The sequence below is a fragment of the Lycorma delicatula genome, chromosome 5 (assembly GCF_047948215.1).
Source record: "Lycorma delicatula isolate Av1 chromosome 5, ASM4794821v1, whole genome shotgun sequence".
NCBI lineage: Eukaryota > Metazoa > Arthropoda > Insecta > Hemiptera > Fulgoridae > Lycorma > Lycorma delicatula.
The window spans coordinates 84,944,683-84,962,386 of NC_134459.1; the positions used below are offsets into that span (position 1 = coordinate 84,944,683).

The window sequence follows — 17,704 nt, forward strand, 5'->3', positions numbered from 1 at the left end:
TAAATTTAACTTCAAGGAGACGGTAGCAGGATGTTATGATTGACACGCCTCCCTCCTAACAACCGTCTATTACTACTGTTCATTTGTTCCTAAATTCGCCACCCGCGCATATATTTATGGCACGGCGCTGTACACAGTTATTTCTAGTATGACAATTGAAATCAACCTTCGAGTAAAAGTTCCGTAGCGACTTAATGAAAGACGTTTATAAAAATAACTTGGATATGTTAAACTAACAATTAAAACAATTAAATAAACATAATTACAGTTATTGTTTTTAATTATACACGACGAAACAAAATACTTTCTTAAATATTTTCATAATTGTAATAAAATAATGTAGCGTATACATAGCATATTACTATACAGCATTTACTCGTAATTATTAGGAAAAAAAAATTATTATAAGAAACATTTACGAAAAAACTGAAATACCATTAAAAAAGACTAATTTGGATAATAAATTATTCGTAAATCTAATATTAAGTTAATATATTATATTAGCTATGTTTCTTGCTTGAAAAATTCGTTTAATTTTTATTTTTAAAGGAATTTATATTATAGTTTATTTGGCGAAAGTTTCACCCTGATCTTTTATTAGTTAAAAATAATAATTATTAAAATTCAGATGAAAAAGAAAAATAACCTACATTTTATCAAATTCTTGCTTGTTTTTTATTATAATGATAATATATTGAAAGTTATAATTTATTGTAACAAGTTACAAGTTATAAAATTTTTATGAGTTACAAAGATAAAATGTTGTAACATTTTAGAAGTATATAATAATATTAAATTAATTTTATTCAATTTTAAATGCAAAACTTATTGTTATGTTTGTTTGTTGGATAATAAAGATATGATAGATAAACAAATAAGAAGTTTTTATCAGATTATGATGAATTATATGTTTTTTGATGTATTACGCTTTCAGCGTAACATTGAAAATTTATATTTAATTCTTTTACATAAGGAAAATATGGTACAGATTTATAATGGATGAAAATATCCCATTAAATATTATTAATTTTTATATTATTATTTATTCTATTTATCCACATTTTATGTTTGTATAAATAAATAAGACTATAGTTTGTATAAATTAGAAAAATAAGGTAAATTTGCATACATTTTTTCTCAAAAGAGTTTGAAAATATTTAAAACGAAACAATCACATCTTTTACCCTCAACAACATACATGTAACACAATTTAATCACATTATTTCTTTGCCGAAGAATGTATATCTTATCAATAATCTCTGTTCATAATAACAGAAAGAAAGGGAGATTACGGTATTCAGTCAAATAATAATTTTTTTGTAATCTAAGGAATTTAATTTCATTACTGAAATTATCAACATAAAACTGAATAAAAACTGGAAGATGTACTCTTTTAGAATGCTCGTTAACCATTCTCGTCATACGCTCATGTGAACGCATAAAAATTAAAAGAAAATGTCCTATTAACTGTCTGATAAATAATCGTTTTGGTCCTATTTTCGAAAAATTTGGCCCGTATTTGGGGAAATATTTTTCCAGGGAACATTCTAAAAAATTCTTTAAAGTTTAAAAGAAAAACAGACTTTTTTATAAGGTCATTTGCATATTTAATGTTTATTTCATATGATCGTAATATAATCGAGTAAGATTTAAACGTAGTAAAAAATCTTATGTGGACACCACATGACTTCCTTGTATGACTACTAAATTACATATATACACATACATACATGTATATATACATATACATATTTTGTTGCGCTTCATTTAAACCTATTTCATTTGAAAGTGAGATATGATTCTCCAATTTTTTTAATAAAGTGGACAGTTACACAATTGCTGAAATATTAGTTCTTATTAACATCAAATATTTATACAATTATTAATTCATCAATATTACATGAAATATTAGGATAGAGTAAAATTCCCTTTATTATTAGATTGGTATTATTCGTATCTTTGTGAGTTGCTGATTAACAAAAGTTAATAATAATTAAACTTTCCGTTTAGTGAACTCCTGAATACTGGTTAAAAATATTAATTTCGACCTCACGGTGTAAAACATTCAGTTTTTATTATTGGATTATTTGGTGAATAATCAAAAATGAAAAAGAAACAATCATATAGGAAAAAGAAATATAATATGAAGAAATATATCTCAAAAACCGACAAGAAGATGTATATGAAGAGGAAGAAAATGTTAAGAACGAGAGAAGGATAAAAACTAAGAGAAGATGATGAATATAAAGAGAAAGAAAACTTAAGACCAAGGAAACAATAAAAAGATTAAGAGACCATGATGAATATAAAGAGAGAAAATTTGAAAACTAGAGAACGTGTACACAAATTAAGATCAGAAGAATTATATCTAACGAAAGACGATTAAATGATTGGCAACAAAAAACAAATAAACGCAATGATGATCAATTTCGACTTAGGGAGAAAATTTTCCGACAATATGTGAGAAGTAATGAACTAAAAGATAAAAATTTTTGCAATTTATTAAAGATCGGACATGTATGCCTCAGTGTATAAGTTGTTCTTGTAAGGGTCTATTTTTCAGTCACTGTGTAGTTAACTTTAATGTAGATAAAATTAAACAGAAATACCAGAATAATTAAATAAAATTAAACTAGAAAATCCAAAAAACAATTAATAATAATTCTAAATTATAATTTTCAATTAATATTAAATAATCAGACGTTTCACCAAATCTATTACATATATACATATGTAATAATGCCTATTAAATTACATAAACACATTGTTAAAGGTACATAAGATTTTATTTCACTAATAACTTCTGATGTTATTCATGTTTTATTATTATTATTATTGAATTATTATTTATTGTAAAAAAAAATTACAATTACCAATTACGAGTTAATAATTATTAAAAAAATCAATTAATGTAAATTAAAAAATATGGATTAAAAAAATATATAAAAAAAGGAGATGAAGTCTGATTCGAATCGTTTGCCTTCCCTTGTAAGATCCAAATATTACATTAATTAAAATTTTATTTGGCTATAACTCTGGAACCAATGAAAATAAGTACCACTTATTATGTATCGTTGAAAAGCTCTCATGAGGACTTATTACGGCAGTTAAGAAAAAATCCAAAATTCAATTTTTTGAGATTTTGGACTCTTTTGGACACTTTTGGTCAAGTCGATTGCAATCAAAAGGGGAGGTGCACAACTAGATGTTATAACAGTCCTAAATCCAAAATTTCAACATTCTACGACTAATCGTTTTTGAGTTAGGCAAGGTACATACGTACGTCCCTCCAGACGTCACGCTGAAACTAGTCAAAATGGATTCAGGGATGATCAAAATGGATATTTCTGTTGAAATCCGAAAACCGACATTTTTCGCGATCACAACACTTTCTTTATTTCGTACAAGGACTTAAAAGAGGGGTAATTTTTCTTGGATTTTTTTTGAAAAAATATTTCAATAATGAAATACGATTGTATAAGTTAACAGAAAAGTAAAACAGCTTAATAATAAATATAAGATCGGCCCTCGATAATTTTTCCGTTATTATGAAGCTAATTATTAAAATTATCAGCAAAAATACAGCTAATATTGGTAAGATACATTTTTAAAGTGGAATAAATTAATAAAAAGAACGAAACAAAGCATAAATTATATCAAAAGTATTAAAGCTAATGTGTGTATTTAATAATAAATTTATCAATAAAAATTTACTTAAAAATTTTATAGATAAAAATATAATTTTAAATCGAGTTAGTTACTTAAAAAGTGATTGATTACTGATGGAATAAAAGGAAGCTTACGTTTCTAGATAATTCAAAGTTACACGTATTTATGTTATAAGAATCTTATTTTGTTTCACTTGATAACCTAAATTAACCTATATATAAAATTTACTAAGATAAATATCTCAATGTGTATCAATTTAAATCAAGAAGGAACATGAATAAAGGTTTCATATGATCTTTTATTAAAAAAATAATAAAATAAAATAAAAGAAAACCAGTAAATTTTTAAGCAATTCTCTTGAATTTCTTTGCACTAAAACTCTTTAATCAGGTGTGAAAAACAATCGAGTAATTTTCTAAAAAAAATGTTTCTTGCAATTAATTACTTACAATTATTGATAATCATTGCCACAACTTTATCCATCTATCTCTTAAATAATATTTCATCGTTTTAAGTATATCAAAGTTAAACAAAAATCACAAATCAAATTCTATAACGCACATGAAAACAATTTAATGTGAATTATGATTCTGGTCCCGGAATTTTAGTATATGTAAAGTTTGTGTAATGATAATTTTTTTCTTGCTTTGAAAGGAATTAAATTTTTAAGTTTGTGTAATAAAATGATGTCGGACTTATATGTTCATTTACACGGATACTCATTGATCGGTTTCCAGAGAATGTAACTTTTCGTAAAAACTGTTTGATAATTATGATAAAATAAAATTACTCATTCTGAAAAAGTATATGTGATCTTGACAAAACTTATAACTACTTGAAAAATAGAATTTTTTAATTTACTTCTACTTTCATCAGTGTAAAACCAAAATCAGAAAGAGATAAGTGAAATTTTAGATTTGAAGTAAAAGGTGAAGAGAGAAGTTCACTGTCCTATCCTCGTCTTTTGTCTCTCAACAGTTTTATTTTTCCAGATTAATCCAGAAATCGTTTTCCTCGCGATGGCCAAGTGCTGTTATTAGGCCGGATCCCAAACCGCATATCCGTGCTATTTCATAAACCTTTATGAAAAAGATTGTCAAATCTTGGTTATATAATCACAATTTTTAAATTTATCTTTTAACAATGACATGAAACATAATGCTGCTATTAAACGTAAAATAATTTATACGAGATATAAACAATAAAATTACTTTATGTTTTGTACCTTTTATCTTGAAGTTATTTGTAATATGGAAATTTACAGTAATTTACAAATAAATACTTTAGAGCCCAGGAAATATAAAGCTACACATAGCCGTTAGGGCTTTGTATAGTTCAATTTTACGCGTATCCACAGAGCCAGACATATTTTTCACTGTATAAATTAGTGTTTAGATCTTTCACGTAAAAGAAAGATAAAACTGGCGGCAACAAGCTTTGAAACTGTAGAACTTTAATTGCAGAATAATCGAGCAGTTCTATATTCGTATTCTAATACCATGCTGTTATTAGCAGAAATATTATTATGTATTTTATAAAAAAATATTTTTTTGACAAATTAATTTAATTAAAATATTATTTTGTGTTACAGAAGGAAACAAATTTTTTTTCTTGCTTGGTAATATCGCCACATAAGCTTGAAGTTTGTACGTGGAATATGGAAATGTAGCGTATGAAAAATGACATGGCCGATCAGGATTTGAACCCAGGACCTCCGGATGAAAGGCCGAGACGCTACCATTCGCGCCACGGAGGCGCGAATGGTAGGAGCGAATGGTTCAATGAATAAACTTTATTCATTGATTTATAGAAGAATATTGGTGTAAATATGTACTAAGATTTAATAAGATGTTTCAATCTCTTCTTTAGGTTAGTCTTACATAAAAATCATAAAATACCGACGGACAGTCTATCTAACGAAGAAAAGAATTGTTAACGAAATAATTGTTTCTTTCATAAGAATTTTTTTTTTATGAAAGAGCGGGCATCAACAGTTATAATCATTAGGCCGATGGAAATTGTTAGGAATGAAAAAATTTCATGCCTGACTGGGATTCGAAACCGGGGTCTCCGTTCTAATTGTTTTTTTTTTTTAATTTGATAAAATTAAAATTTTATCCAAAACAATGTGCTCTTCGATTTTAGCTTTTTTTTAAAAGTTTTTTGACGTATTATATATGTAGAAGTAGCTAAAAAATTCGTTACAGCTTTACACATCGCAATGTTTTGAAGAACCATTAACTGGAATTTTTTTTTTCTATTTAGCCTCCGGAACACCGTAAGGTATTAGTTCAGAGGATGAATGAGGATGATATGTATGAATTTAAATGAAGCGTAGTCTTGTACAATCTCAGATCGACTATTCCTGATTAACTGGAATCTAACAAAAAATCTGTACAAAAAAAACCCGCTACGATTTATGTACAATGTATTTCAATACTTTTTGGATAAATGAAAAAAATATATAAAAAATGAACAAATAAAATTATTTTATGTTAATACTTTAACTAACTGTTTCCTTGACCTCACACACAGTGAAAATCTTATAAATCGATGATAATTATAATAGAATCAAAATAAGATAAAAAAAATTAATTAATTAAAAATACATATACTTTGGAATATTATCAGTGTTCTCCATTTACGTTTTTCACACCAAGATTAAGTTGAAATATATCCACCACCACACTCGCCTAATAAATGTATCCACAATCCACACTCCCAATTGTAAAATATATATCTACAATTAGATATGAATTTATTAAATAAAAATTAAAGACATTTTTGGAATCTATTATATAATAATCGTAAATCTTTTAATATATATATAATATATCTGTGGAAAATTTGGCTTTTTTAATGTAAAAATAATATTTTAGTAATAATGATAACCGTATATCAATAATAATTATAAAATAAACAGCTACAATAAAACACGATTTTTTCCAGATAATACCTTTTTCGGTATAATACTCTTATTGTTTTATTAAATTATTACTAAAAGATGCATTCTGCAGATATAGAAAATGTAATGTATATTTTTAAAACAGTTACATAATTATTCGTACAAAGTAATACTCTGAATACAGTTTTATTTCAAAATATTTTAGTATTATTTAAATTTCCTGCCATTTTTGCACTTATGATTTCTTATTGTTTTCTTTTTTAATGTATAAAAATAAAACAGCTATTCTTTTCTTTTGTCGAAGATATAAAAATACCTAAACATTAAATTTACATTTAGCGGTAAAATATAAAATTAAAATAATTAGGTTATCATGTGTTTTCCATTTCCTTGTCTTATTTTACTAAAATACGTGTTTTACAATACTGTTATAAAAACTTTTTTTTAAAATAAAAACCATAAGATTAATACGTAATTAGTAAAATAATTAAAAATGAAAGTTTTAATCCTTAACAAAAATTTACTTTTAAGTTAATATTTTTTTCTTTTTAATCTAAAAGAAGAGCGTTTAATTTTTATGAAAAAAAAAACATGTTAGGGTAAGGCACAATCTCTGAAGTAACATGAATAAGTGACAAGAATTCAGGTTTGTTTGTTTTTGTTGGTAAAATTATGGTTTCAAGTATTATAAGATTAAAAAAACATTAACGTACTTCGAATGTCTTCGTTTAGAAAAAGATTTATAAATATTTCACATCAGAAATGTTTAAAAATATATAATAGTGAAGAGGTTTCTAGATTAGTTGACGGAAATATACATAGATTTATTTTTATTTAACTGTACACCAGCCCTAACTCTTCCTAAAGATCTCGTATATTGAAATAAAACAAAATTTAGCCTAAATATAAACCATTAATTTGAAAGAAAAACATTGAATATATTCAAAAACATATTTAACGTAGTTACCATAAGACATTCAGCAAAACTGAATTTAAAAAAAAACAACCTTTTAATCAATTAAACTTAACATCAATAGATAGGAAAATAAATAATTTGTTCTCAAGTATTTTTTTATAATTTTCATATCTGATCTTTTCTAAAATATTCTAACACAAAACTCTATGACCCGTGTTACAATTTTAATTAAAAAAATCAAAATTCTAACGGTCATTTATAATATTCGAATTTTACGTTTAGAGGGAGGGAATACAATCGAGCCACGAGGTATAACAGGGTAGATTACCGTAGGGCTATGCTTACAATTAGAATTAAAGCTGGAGAAGATACATAACAAATTTCTATTGGCTATTTATAATTTCTATTGTAGTTTGCTAATGTCAATAACAATTTATCGTAATCCTTTTCATTGTTTGATTCCAATACATCAAAGGAAACAAGTGATCAACTGAGCATCCACTTGTAAGATAAATATGATGTATTGTGGTTTAGCAAGTACAATTAAAAGGTTAATGGTTACGATTCCAAAAGAATGTTATACACTCACTCTACTACGGTTTTTCGCCGACTACTTTCTCCCTTCAAATTAAATTTGTAACCTTAAGTAATTAAGTATAAATATGGGAGTAACAGATTTTACTTCTCATTAGTTAAAATTTTTTTGTTTGATACGAAAGTATTGTAAATACTATATCTTAAGAAAATAAAACACTTTTGTTTTTTGGTGAAACTTAGGTATCTGATTACAATGTAGATTATTTGGAAGAAAGAATACAAAAAATTGGAAGATCTCTTAAGCGTAAATTAGAATTCAATAAAATCTCCCTTTTAATTACAAAATATTGTTTTTATTTATTTTAACCTTGAAATTAATAAATACCAAATTTACCTAACTAGTAAAGGAAAAAGGATATTAGGATATTAGGTTTTATATCTGAAAATGATAGCTTTAATACTTGATATTCTTAATACAAGTGTTATTCATTTTAAGCTATCTTTCTTTTACAGAAGCAAAGAAAGGTCTTATTCTGTAATCAGGAAAACGTAGAGAGAGGTACCTCTCTCTTATAGTACGAGTTAGAAAGAGTGGGGGTAAGTAGTTAAGGAATGGCTCTCGGACGTTATTTCCTGCTTACTGTAAAAGTTAACTCCGACTGGACGAACATCTAACCCATCAGTAAACTTTCTGATTAATAAAGTCCTTATTGTTAAGGAAAAAGATTAAACATATAAATACTATTTCGATTAATCAAAAATCTTAATAAATCATGTATTACTCTTTTTCCTGGAATTCGTATAGAGCTTAAACATTAATCCTCGCTCTCGGTAATAAGATAAAATTTATTTCTACTCTTACAAACTTACTTGAACTCAACCCTAATAATAAAAAAGAAAAAGTTAATAATCAATGTTAGACAAAAATTGATGATTAAAGTTTAAATTAAGTTTAACTAAACACTTTCAAAATATAAAAACATTAAACTATTTCCTGAATCCTACTTCGATTTTCCAAAAAAGTGAATAGCACCTATGCCTTCCTCATAAGTATATATATATATATATATATATATATATATATATAATTCACACTCAATTTTTGTAAGAAATCAATAACTCTTTCCATATATATAAGACAAAATTGAGTGTGAACCGATGCGCACGCGAATACTCACACACAAAATAAGAAAAACACTAAAAAGAGAAGAAAACGCTATAATAAATAAATAAATTAATAATATTTCTATTTATTCATAAAAATATGCAATATAAAGTTGTTATTATGAACAAAGAAAATACTTCAAAAGGAATTTCAACAAAAATTAAATAAATGAAATGTACTCAAATATTCATCTATTTTTTGTTTCATAAAAGAAGCTAACACATCCTAGTTTTTTTAATTTAATAAAGTTATAATTAATTTTAAGATACTTCAGTAATCTGTTTTAATTTTTCTCTTTCTCCGTGTTGTGTAATTATTATTATTTACTAAACCATTTTTTTCCGTTTATATAACGTAGACTTTTTTTTCAACAATTATCAATAAATTTATTGATGTATAAAACTTTTAAACGAACTTATATTTAGATTATGCAAGAAAGCGACATAAAAATAAATCTGATTTTTTCATATTTAAATTAAATACTGCATGGCTAAATGATAAACCAGCAAAATCGAGTAAACCGTAAATCTAGTCGTAATTAATCAGAAGCAGAATATATGTCATAGCTAGTTCTGCTTATATTCAGCAGAATATAAGCTGTATCATATTTGCTGTTAATTTGTGTTAAAAAATATACAATAACCTTTACTACGTATACTATGTTAATGAATTAAATATAAATCAATTAAACATACTTTGAAATGGAGGCTGCTAGGAGCAGAGTCTATTTCAAGTAGTCTAAATTCCAGTAAATCATTCTGTTCTCGTAATTCGTGATTTTCACTGATTAACTCAGCTTGTCGTGCGGTCAGTTCTTGGATCTGTGCAGCTAATGCCAGATTGATTGGATTTTCAGAGCGATTCTGTTGTATTGAAGCTTCCAGATCGGCACGAGCTTGCTGTTCAGCTCGTAATTTTGCAGCGAGCGCTTGATGAGCACGCTGTAATTCTTGATGCTCTGCTACAACAACCTGGTATAGTGTCTCTATACCCACAGCCTGTAAGAAATAAATTTTTAAATTTTAGAAAGAAAATTACAAAAAAGAAGGAGGGTGTAATAAAATTACAAAGTTACAACAAAAATAGACTATAATAATTATAATAAAATTCAAATCATAATTTTAATACAAACATTGATTTATAAGCATACTAACATGTTTTACGAGCAAACATAAAATTTTATTTTATGAAAAATAAAACTCTTAAGAAGGTATTCTAAAAATAAAATATATATTTCCTATCGTTCTAATACAATGCTGAAACATCAGAAAAATATTAATAAATAATATAACTTAGGCGGTTCATCAAGCTTATACAATAAAATTGTAACACCAAAGTCGTGAATTTGATTCCAAGCATGAATCTTTATTTAATGATGAGATTAAAGAAAATCTTTAAGTTCTTTCTTAAATATTTGAGATATGACATCCAATTACGCTGCCCAACAACAAACTTTTTTGAACGTTTCCTTCACTTCATGAGACGAATCTTATTAATCTTGGGTCGAGAAAAACGAATTTGACAAAGAAAAATTTTTATTAGCTTCAGTTTATGTGATATACAATAGGTGGAAGTATTTTATTTTAATGGATTAAGAGAAAACTATACATTTTAATTACATATACCAACGACAAAGAAAGTCCATTTGAAATGTTTTTAATGACAGTTACGTTCTAAGAGTTCTTAGTTGGTGGAAGAATACCTGGCAGTTGGCTAGGTCTGAAGAGAATCATCATGTGGTGGCTTCATGAGATCGTTGTCTTTTGGCTTTCCTCTTGTGAGTTCCGGAGCATCCCTACACACAGACCAGCAGTAATCCGCAAGCATTGCTTCATTCCAACGGCCCTGATATTTTTGTTCTATTACAGATATATTCTGATAGAATCTTATCCGTGTTCATCACTGACAACTCCACAACTAGGAGGGAAAAAGTCCAGGTGTGAATAGAGAAAATGGATTTTAATGGACATGTTGCATCCGAATTGATAGTATTTTTGCAGAAGTACTGTCACCGACTGACTAGTTTTCATCTCTTTTGTTGCCTAAAAATCCATGAATGGCTCCCTTTAAGGCTTTACAAGCTTCCTTTTCTTTCCCCTCGAAAATTCGGTCAAACGCAGGATCCTTTACAAGCTGTCGAATTTTTGGCCCAATAAAAATACATTTCTTAACTTTTGCATAACTTAATGTAGGAAATTTGTCTCTTTAAGTACTTAAAGGCCAGTCCTTCCCGGTTGTTTTGACAAAATCTTTCATCAAACCCAGCTTTATATGAAGGGGTGGAAAAAGAATATCTTTTGGGTCCACGAGAGGCTCGGCAACGACATATTTCTCGCTAGAGTTAAGATTTCTTGCAGGCCAGTCTGCTTGAATATAATGTGATTTCCTATCCCTACTTATTTGAGATTATATCACACTGCCTAACAATAAACTGTAAATAGTTACAGTTCGATAATTGTTTTATGCAATCTCAGGTCGAGCGGTCTTGATGAAGACTGATTAGCAAAGGTGTTAACTTATCCGAATCTTCACACAGGTTTTCCAGATTTATAACATTTACTTAATACATTTTTATCAATACAGTTTGTTTTATAATTTTTTTTTTAATGATCTATTTTTTATAAAGTTGAATTTACTAATAAACAAACTTAAGTAATATTATGTTCACTTCACCTTTCGTGTTTGTCTCTTTCTACAAACAACCCCCCCCCCCACCACAAACATACACACACCAATTAATGCCAAAACCCACACTTACGTGGGTCATCACTGGTTCTGTAATTGTCTTTGGCACTATACAGTAAACCAATAAAGGTTGTTTTTATTTAAATTATAAAAATTTACATACAATTAAAACATCGCACACTTAAAATCTGAAACAAAGCTTGGACAGTTTTCTAGTTGATAAGTTAACAACTTTTAAACCGATAACGTATTCGATGCATTTGATTCTAAAATTCTTGCTTAGTTACCTTCTGCCTAACATGGTGTTTCGATTATAATTTAGTTCTTTCATAAAACAATAATGATTTCGGTCAGCGTGGATTGTATTGAAATTTCTCAATTTTCCATTTATTGTAGAAGGAAGTATGATAATTATCTTAATTGTAAATACAACATCTTCCAATTCTCGTCTATTTATTTTTTTAAGCTACAAAAATTTTCGCGATAAAGAAGCGATCATTTTAACAATAGATCTACATCTAACATTTCTTATGTTTAAAAATTCAACATTTAATGGTCAAACAAATATATAATTACACTAATTAACGACTTATCTAAAATTAATTGAAATTTATGCAATTCAGACTAAATTTTTATGGTAAAATTTATAATCGAAAAAGTATAGGACTTAAAGGTATATACTATATACTGAGGGAAACAATTATCACTTTTTTTCTTTTGCTTGACGACATAGCTAAATAAGCTTGAACTTGTGCGCGGGATATGGAAATAAAATTCTGTAGCGTATGAAAAATGTCATGCTGACAGGGATTCGAACCCTGGATGCTTTTCGAATCTCCGGATGAAAAGCACAGATTTTTTTGTAATATTTATATTTATATTTCTCGTATATTTATAACTATATGTAAAACAAAATGTAATTTAAACAAAATAAAAACCCCTTTTCCTTTGCTAGTTAAATAACAATACCTAATAATATTAATGGTATTGTAAAACATGACAATGTAGGCCTAATATTAATTACAATAATATACTAGAATATAACAATAACTATGTAAAATAATATTCTAAACAAGATCTGAATAACAGTTTTATTATTATATTAAAGATGCTTCTTATAAAACTGTAGGTTTTGTATTTTATTATTTTACGCAGCTAGTTTTCACAGGTGCTTAGAGTACAACATTACAAGGAACTTGATATTAAAGTATATTTATTTACAAATGATGACGCATTGCTGTGTAAGGATAATGGAAGAACAATTAACCAAGATGTTAATGTTTAAAAAAAAATGAAATAAATCTTTTACGTATTTTCTATAGCATATGTATGTTTGAACGTGTGTGTGTGTGTGTACACGCGCGCGTGTGACTTTCAAAGAAGATGGCATTGAAGTATCTACCACTATTAATTACCACAAAAATAATACAACTTGAAAATCAATTAATCAAAGAGTAGTTATATCATATTACATAAAAAAAACTAAATGTCTGTTATGAGAAAAAAAATTAATTGTTATAAAATTAATTTAATTTAAGAGTAAAACTCTTAACTGAAATAAAAACAGCAATTAATAATATAAAATAATAATAAATACAGCTACTGTAAAAACAGAAAAAAATTATAATAATATCTAATAAGCCTACCCATAATATAGCTTTCATAACCTTGGAGCGTAAAATACAATAATGAAATAAATACACCATCAAAATGCTACAAAGCAAAGATATTACGGTAGTTGAAAAAGAACTGCAATTACATTAGGGTTTGATTCCAAGAAAATGAAAGAAATTTAAAAAAAATTATGCTAACTAGTCCTGTCCAATTGCTAGAACGGTGAAATAAAAAAAATCGCAAAAAATAAATGAACACGTAATTAAATATTTCTTTGATAAATAAAAATAAAAATTTTCTATTATTTACTTTTCATGGACTGAACTACAGCTTTTAATAATATTATTATTAGTATGTAGGCAAAAGTAACAGTTACTTTTTAAAGTACATCTTACTTTTTAAATGTTTTTGACCTTGACAATCTTGGCATTTTAAATCGTACGAAAAATATGACACAATATTGTATTATAGTATTTTTTTCTTTAGTTATCACATTATGAATTAAGTGTTTTTTATATATTATATTGACAAAAAAAAAAAAACAAAGATTATTTTATGTAGTAGAGTATTAATGGTATTAAAGTATTAGTTTTAGTAGTCCAGGCGGTATCTCTTTTAAAATGGACATAATTGGAGTTTTTTTTATATAATCTCTAATTTTTACTTTAATGGCTCCGGAATATCATCAAAAATGATTATTTCGTTATGGGCCAGCTGAAGAAGGTATGCTTGAATTTTTATTAAACAAAATGTGAAAAAAATCGCAAAAATATCCATTTTCTCTTATTTCCCTAGATAACTCGATAACTGTTCATTTTAAAGAAAAGATCGACAGAGAAAAGAGTTTTTTTAATAAATTTTACACGTAATATCATCGGTTGCAAGTCAAAAATACGTTATTATTGATGCAAAATAGCAGTAACTGTCAAAATAATGAAAAAAAACAAATTATTTGGGAATTTTTTTTTCCAGTATTTATACATAGGACATTCAGATTTTGTCTCGATGAATTTTTTGATATGATAAAGCAACACGCCAAATTTCAACAAAATCGGATTGACAATTTTTGCACAATAATTTTGCAATCCAGATTTAAAAAAAAAAGCGATATTTTCAAATTGGGTAGAGCCTGAAATAAAGTGAAGTCTCTAGTGACTTGAAAATACTCGTATAATCACGTATAAAAGAACACTAAAACTTTCAAATGCATTTTGAACAATTTAAATCTGTTAATTAGGAGAGCCTAGGGAATTTTTCAAACATACTCGCAATTTTTTTGCTTCTAAACAAATTGAATATTTTCACGAATTTTAATCTAAATTAATTTTAAAAAGCGCAGCTTAAAAGTACTCGGAAAGACACTTGTTTAAAAAAAAAGTCTGGATTGGTTAATTATCTTTGGAGATAAACCGATCAAAGTTGACCGCCATTGTGCAACTTTTCGAATAAATTATTATCGATAAATTATTAGGTCGATATTTAGCAATAATTCCCGTTTGCCAGTATGATATTTGAATATTTTAACTTACAAGACATCGATAAAAAAAATAATAATTTTGTTTGTTAAAATTGCAATTTTGATAAAATTGCGTAATTATTCGAAACAATTCCCAAAAAATCTTCTTTTTTTACAGTTATTGCTATTTTTGCATCAATAATAACGTATTTTCGATTTGCAACCGATGATATTGTGTGTAAAATTTAATAACAAAACTTTTTGCTCTTGATCTTTTCTCTAAAATGAACAGTTATCGAGTTATCTAGGGAAACAAGAGAAAAAAATGGATATTTCTGGGATTATTTTTAAATCTTGTTATATAAAAAGTTAAGCACACCTTTTTCAGCTGTCGCATAACAAAATAATCATATTTGATGATATTCCGGAGGCAGTAAAGCAAAAATCAGCGATTGATCACATAAAAAAAGTCCAATCCAAAACGGATACCGCCTGGGCTCTAGAGGCATATGTCTCTTTTGAGTTAGCTATAGTCTCTTTTACGTTAAAATTCGGTATTAATCTTTTTCCGGCTAAGCACTTCTAAGACTTAACCGTTAATTAAACCTCAACAATAAATTTAATATTATTAGAGTAGTGAAATATAATTATAAAATAAAAAAGGGATTTTAAAAAATCGGATTGAAAAATAAAAAATAAATTAATATTTTTTAATTTTGATATGTTAGAATTTAAAATTAGCTTACAAATCCTTATTTAGCATCGACTTTAAAAATCGAAATTAAAATTATAAAAAAAAAAAATTAGTCTGAGTTCGTTTTGAAGTCGGTCGTTTTTTTATTTTTTTTAAAAACGCAAAGGTGAAAAAAACCTGTGCCTTTTAAGTAAAGGACTTCAGAGAAACAAGCTTAAGTGCGTAAGCTAAGCTTTCTGAAATGAATTTTTAAACAAAATTCTTAAGAATTTATTTTATACGGGAAACGTTTTTTACCAAGTAATAAAAGAAATGTCGAAATTAGTCGATATGGTTAAGAGAAAAGCAGAAAATGGTAAAAATAAATAAATAAACAAACGAATAAAAATAAATTTGGATAAGTTTGAGAAGCACATCGTTTTTATGAAGGCAAGTAATATATTTTATCTTGACTTTAACTTGAATTTGCAAAAACTGAGAAAATATGACTTAGCTAACGAGCGATAATGCTAACCACACTCCCTAGTGGTAAGTTGCTTAATTAATATAACTTTCACTAAAAAAAGGGGTTTTACGTTAATTAATAATAGTTAAAATATCGTTTCTGATAATAATTGAAGATATAAATATAATTATTCTATAAAATATTATTACGTTTTACATAAAGTTTGTTATAAAACTGTCGATGCATTTTAGTAATGAAAGGCAACATTTTAATACATAATAATGTAAATAAAAACTTATAATTATTGGTACTATTTTTAAAGAAAACCACGAAAAAAACCACAAACTGCAATTTAATACTGATCTTCATCTTATATAATATGGAAAAATTACGTCAACATTTACCTAGAATTTTTTAAAAAAATGTTATACTTTTATTTTTACTGATATTCAATTGAACGTTAAACTTTTTTGTTTAAATTATTACTAGAGTAATGGAAGTAATGATTTATCAGATAATCTTTAGCATACCGTAGTATTGTGGTAGATAAATATCAAACCGAGCAAATTGATGATATATATTAAGCATAATGACTATAGAATTTAATATTTTAAATAATAAAAAAATGTGGAAATCTTTTTATTAACTACCTGCACTTTCAGACAAATCTTCATCAGAAACGATAATTTCATCAAATTTATTTTTAATTAGAATTTATTGTAAAATCTGCGATATTATTGATTGGAATTGAACCGGATTTTTTATTTGTTAACGAGAATGTAATTTAATTACCATTTTTCCGGTTGACCGGTCACATAAACCAGTAGGCTTTATTTTTATGATAACGACTAGAATAATTTTCATTTTAATTTTCATAATGCCTTTCAACAATTTATAGGCCTATTCTTAATTACAATTATTTATACATACCTACGTATAACGTCCTCACAACGATTTATTTCAGGCTGACCGAATTCAGTGCTAAGACACTGCCGTTAACTGAACTTCAACGGTCAAGATATCAGAAAACTTCTTTTTTTTTATTAGAACAATTTACGTTTGAATATTCAGTCAAATATTTTTCAAAATATAAAATGAAAATAATCTAAAAGTAAAACTGAGAAAAAATTCATCAAAATAAGATGAAAATACTTTTGAAAGAACAAAAAGTATGTTGTACGAATATACTTTGTTAAATACATAGAACATACTACTTCGAATAGAATGTACGCTATTTTATATGCCTAAATTCATACCAAGTCAAGGCCAACTTAAGCGAATTGTACAAACTTCGAGAATATACGAACACAAAACCTCTTCAAACTATCACGGTTTCACTATTTCAGTGTTAACAAGGTGTGCTACGTTACCTACTACTGGATAAAAAGGATGCCATTAAGCATTTCTTCTCCTATTAATATTTTTTTATACATACTTTGTACACTAATTACAATAAAATGAATTATTATTAGTATAGATTAATAGCAGTGATTTCCTTATACAGAGTGATTCACGAAGAATGTAAAAAAATTTCAGGATGTGTTCTATTGGTGAAAATAAAGAAGAAAGTTCAAATAAACATAGGTTCGGGAACGCTTCGTTAGCGAGTGTCGGCTGG

At 26.7% G+C, this 17,704-nt stretch overlaps 1 protein-coding gene across 4 annotated transcripts in view; it reads right to left on the bottom strand.

The window, feature by feature from the left end:
- Positions 1 to 17,704, bottom strand: part of LOC142325156 (uncharacterized) — a 506,788-nt gene that overhangs the window by 69,850 nt on the left and 419,234 nt on the right. For all 4 annotated transcript variants that reach the window (XM_075366560.1, XM_075366557.1, XM_075366558.1 and 1 more), the window contains exon 10: positions 9,888 to 10,190. In XM_075366560.1, the coding sequence (XP_075222675.1) occupies positions 9,888 to 10,190 (303 nt within the window). The remainder of the gene's footprint in view (positions 1 to 9,887; positions 10,191 to 17,704) is intronic.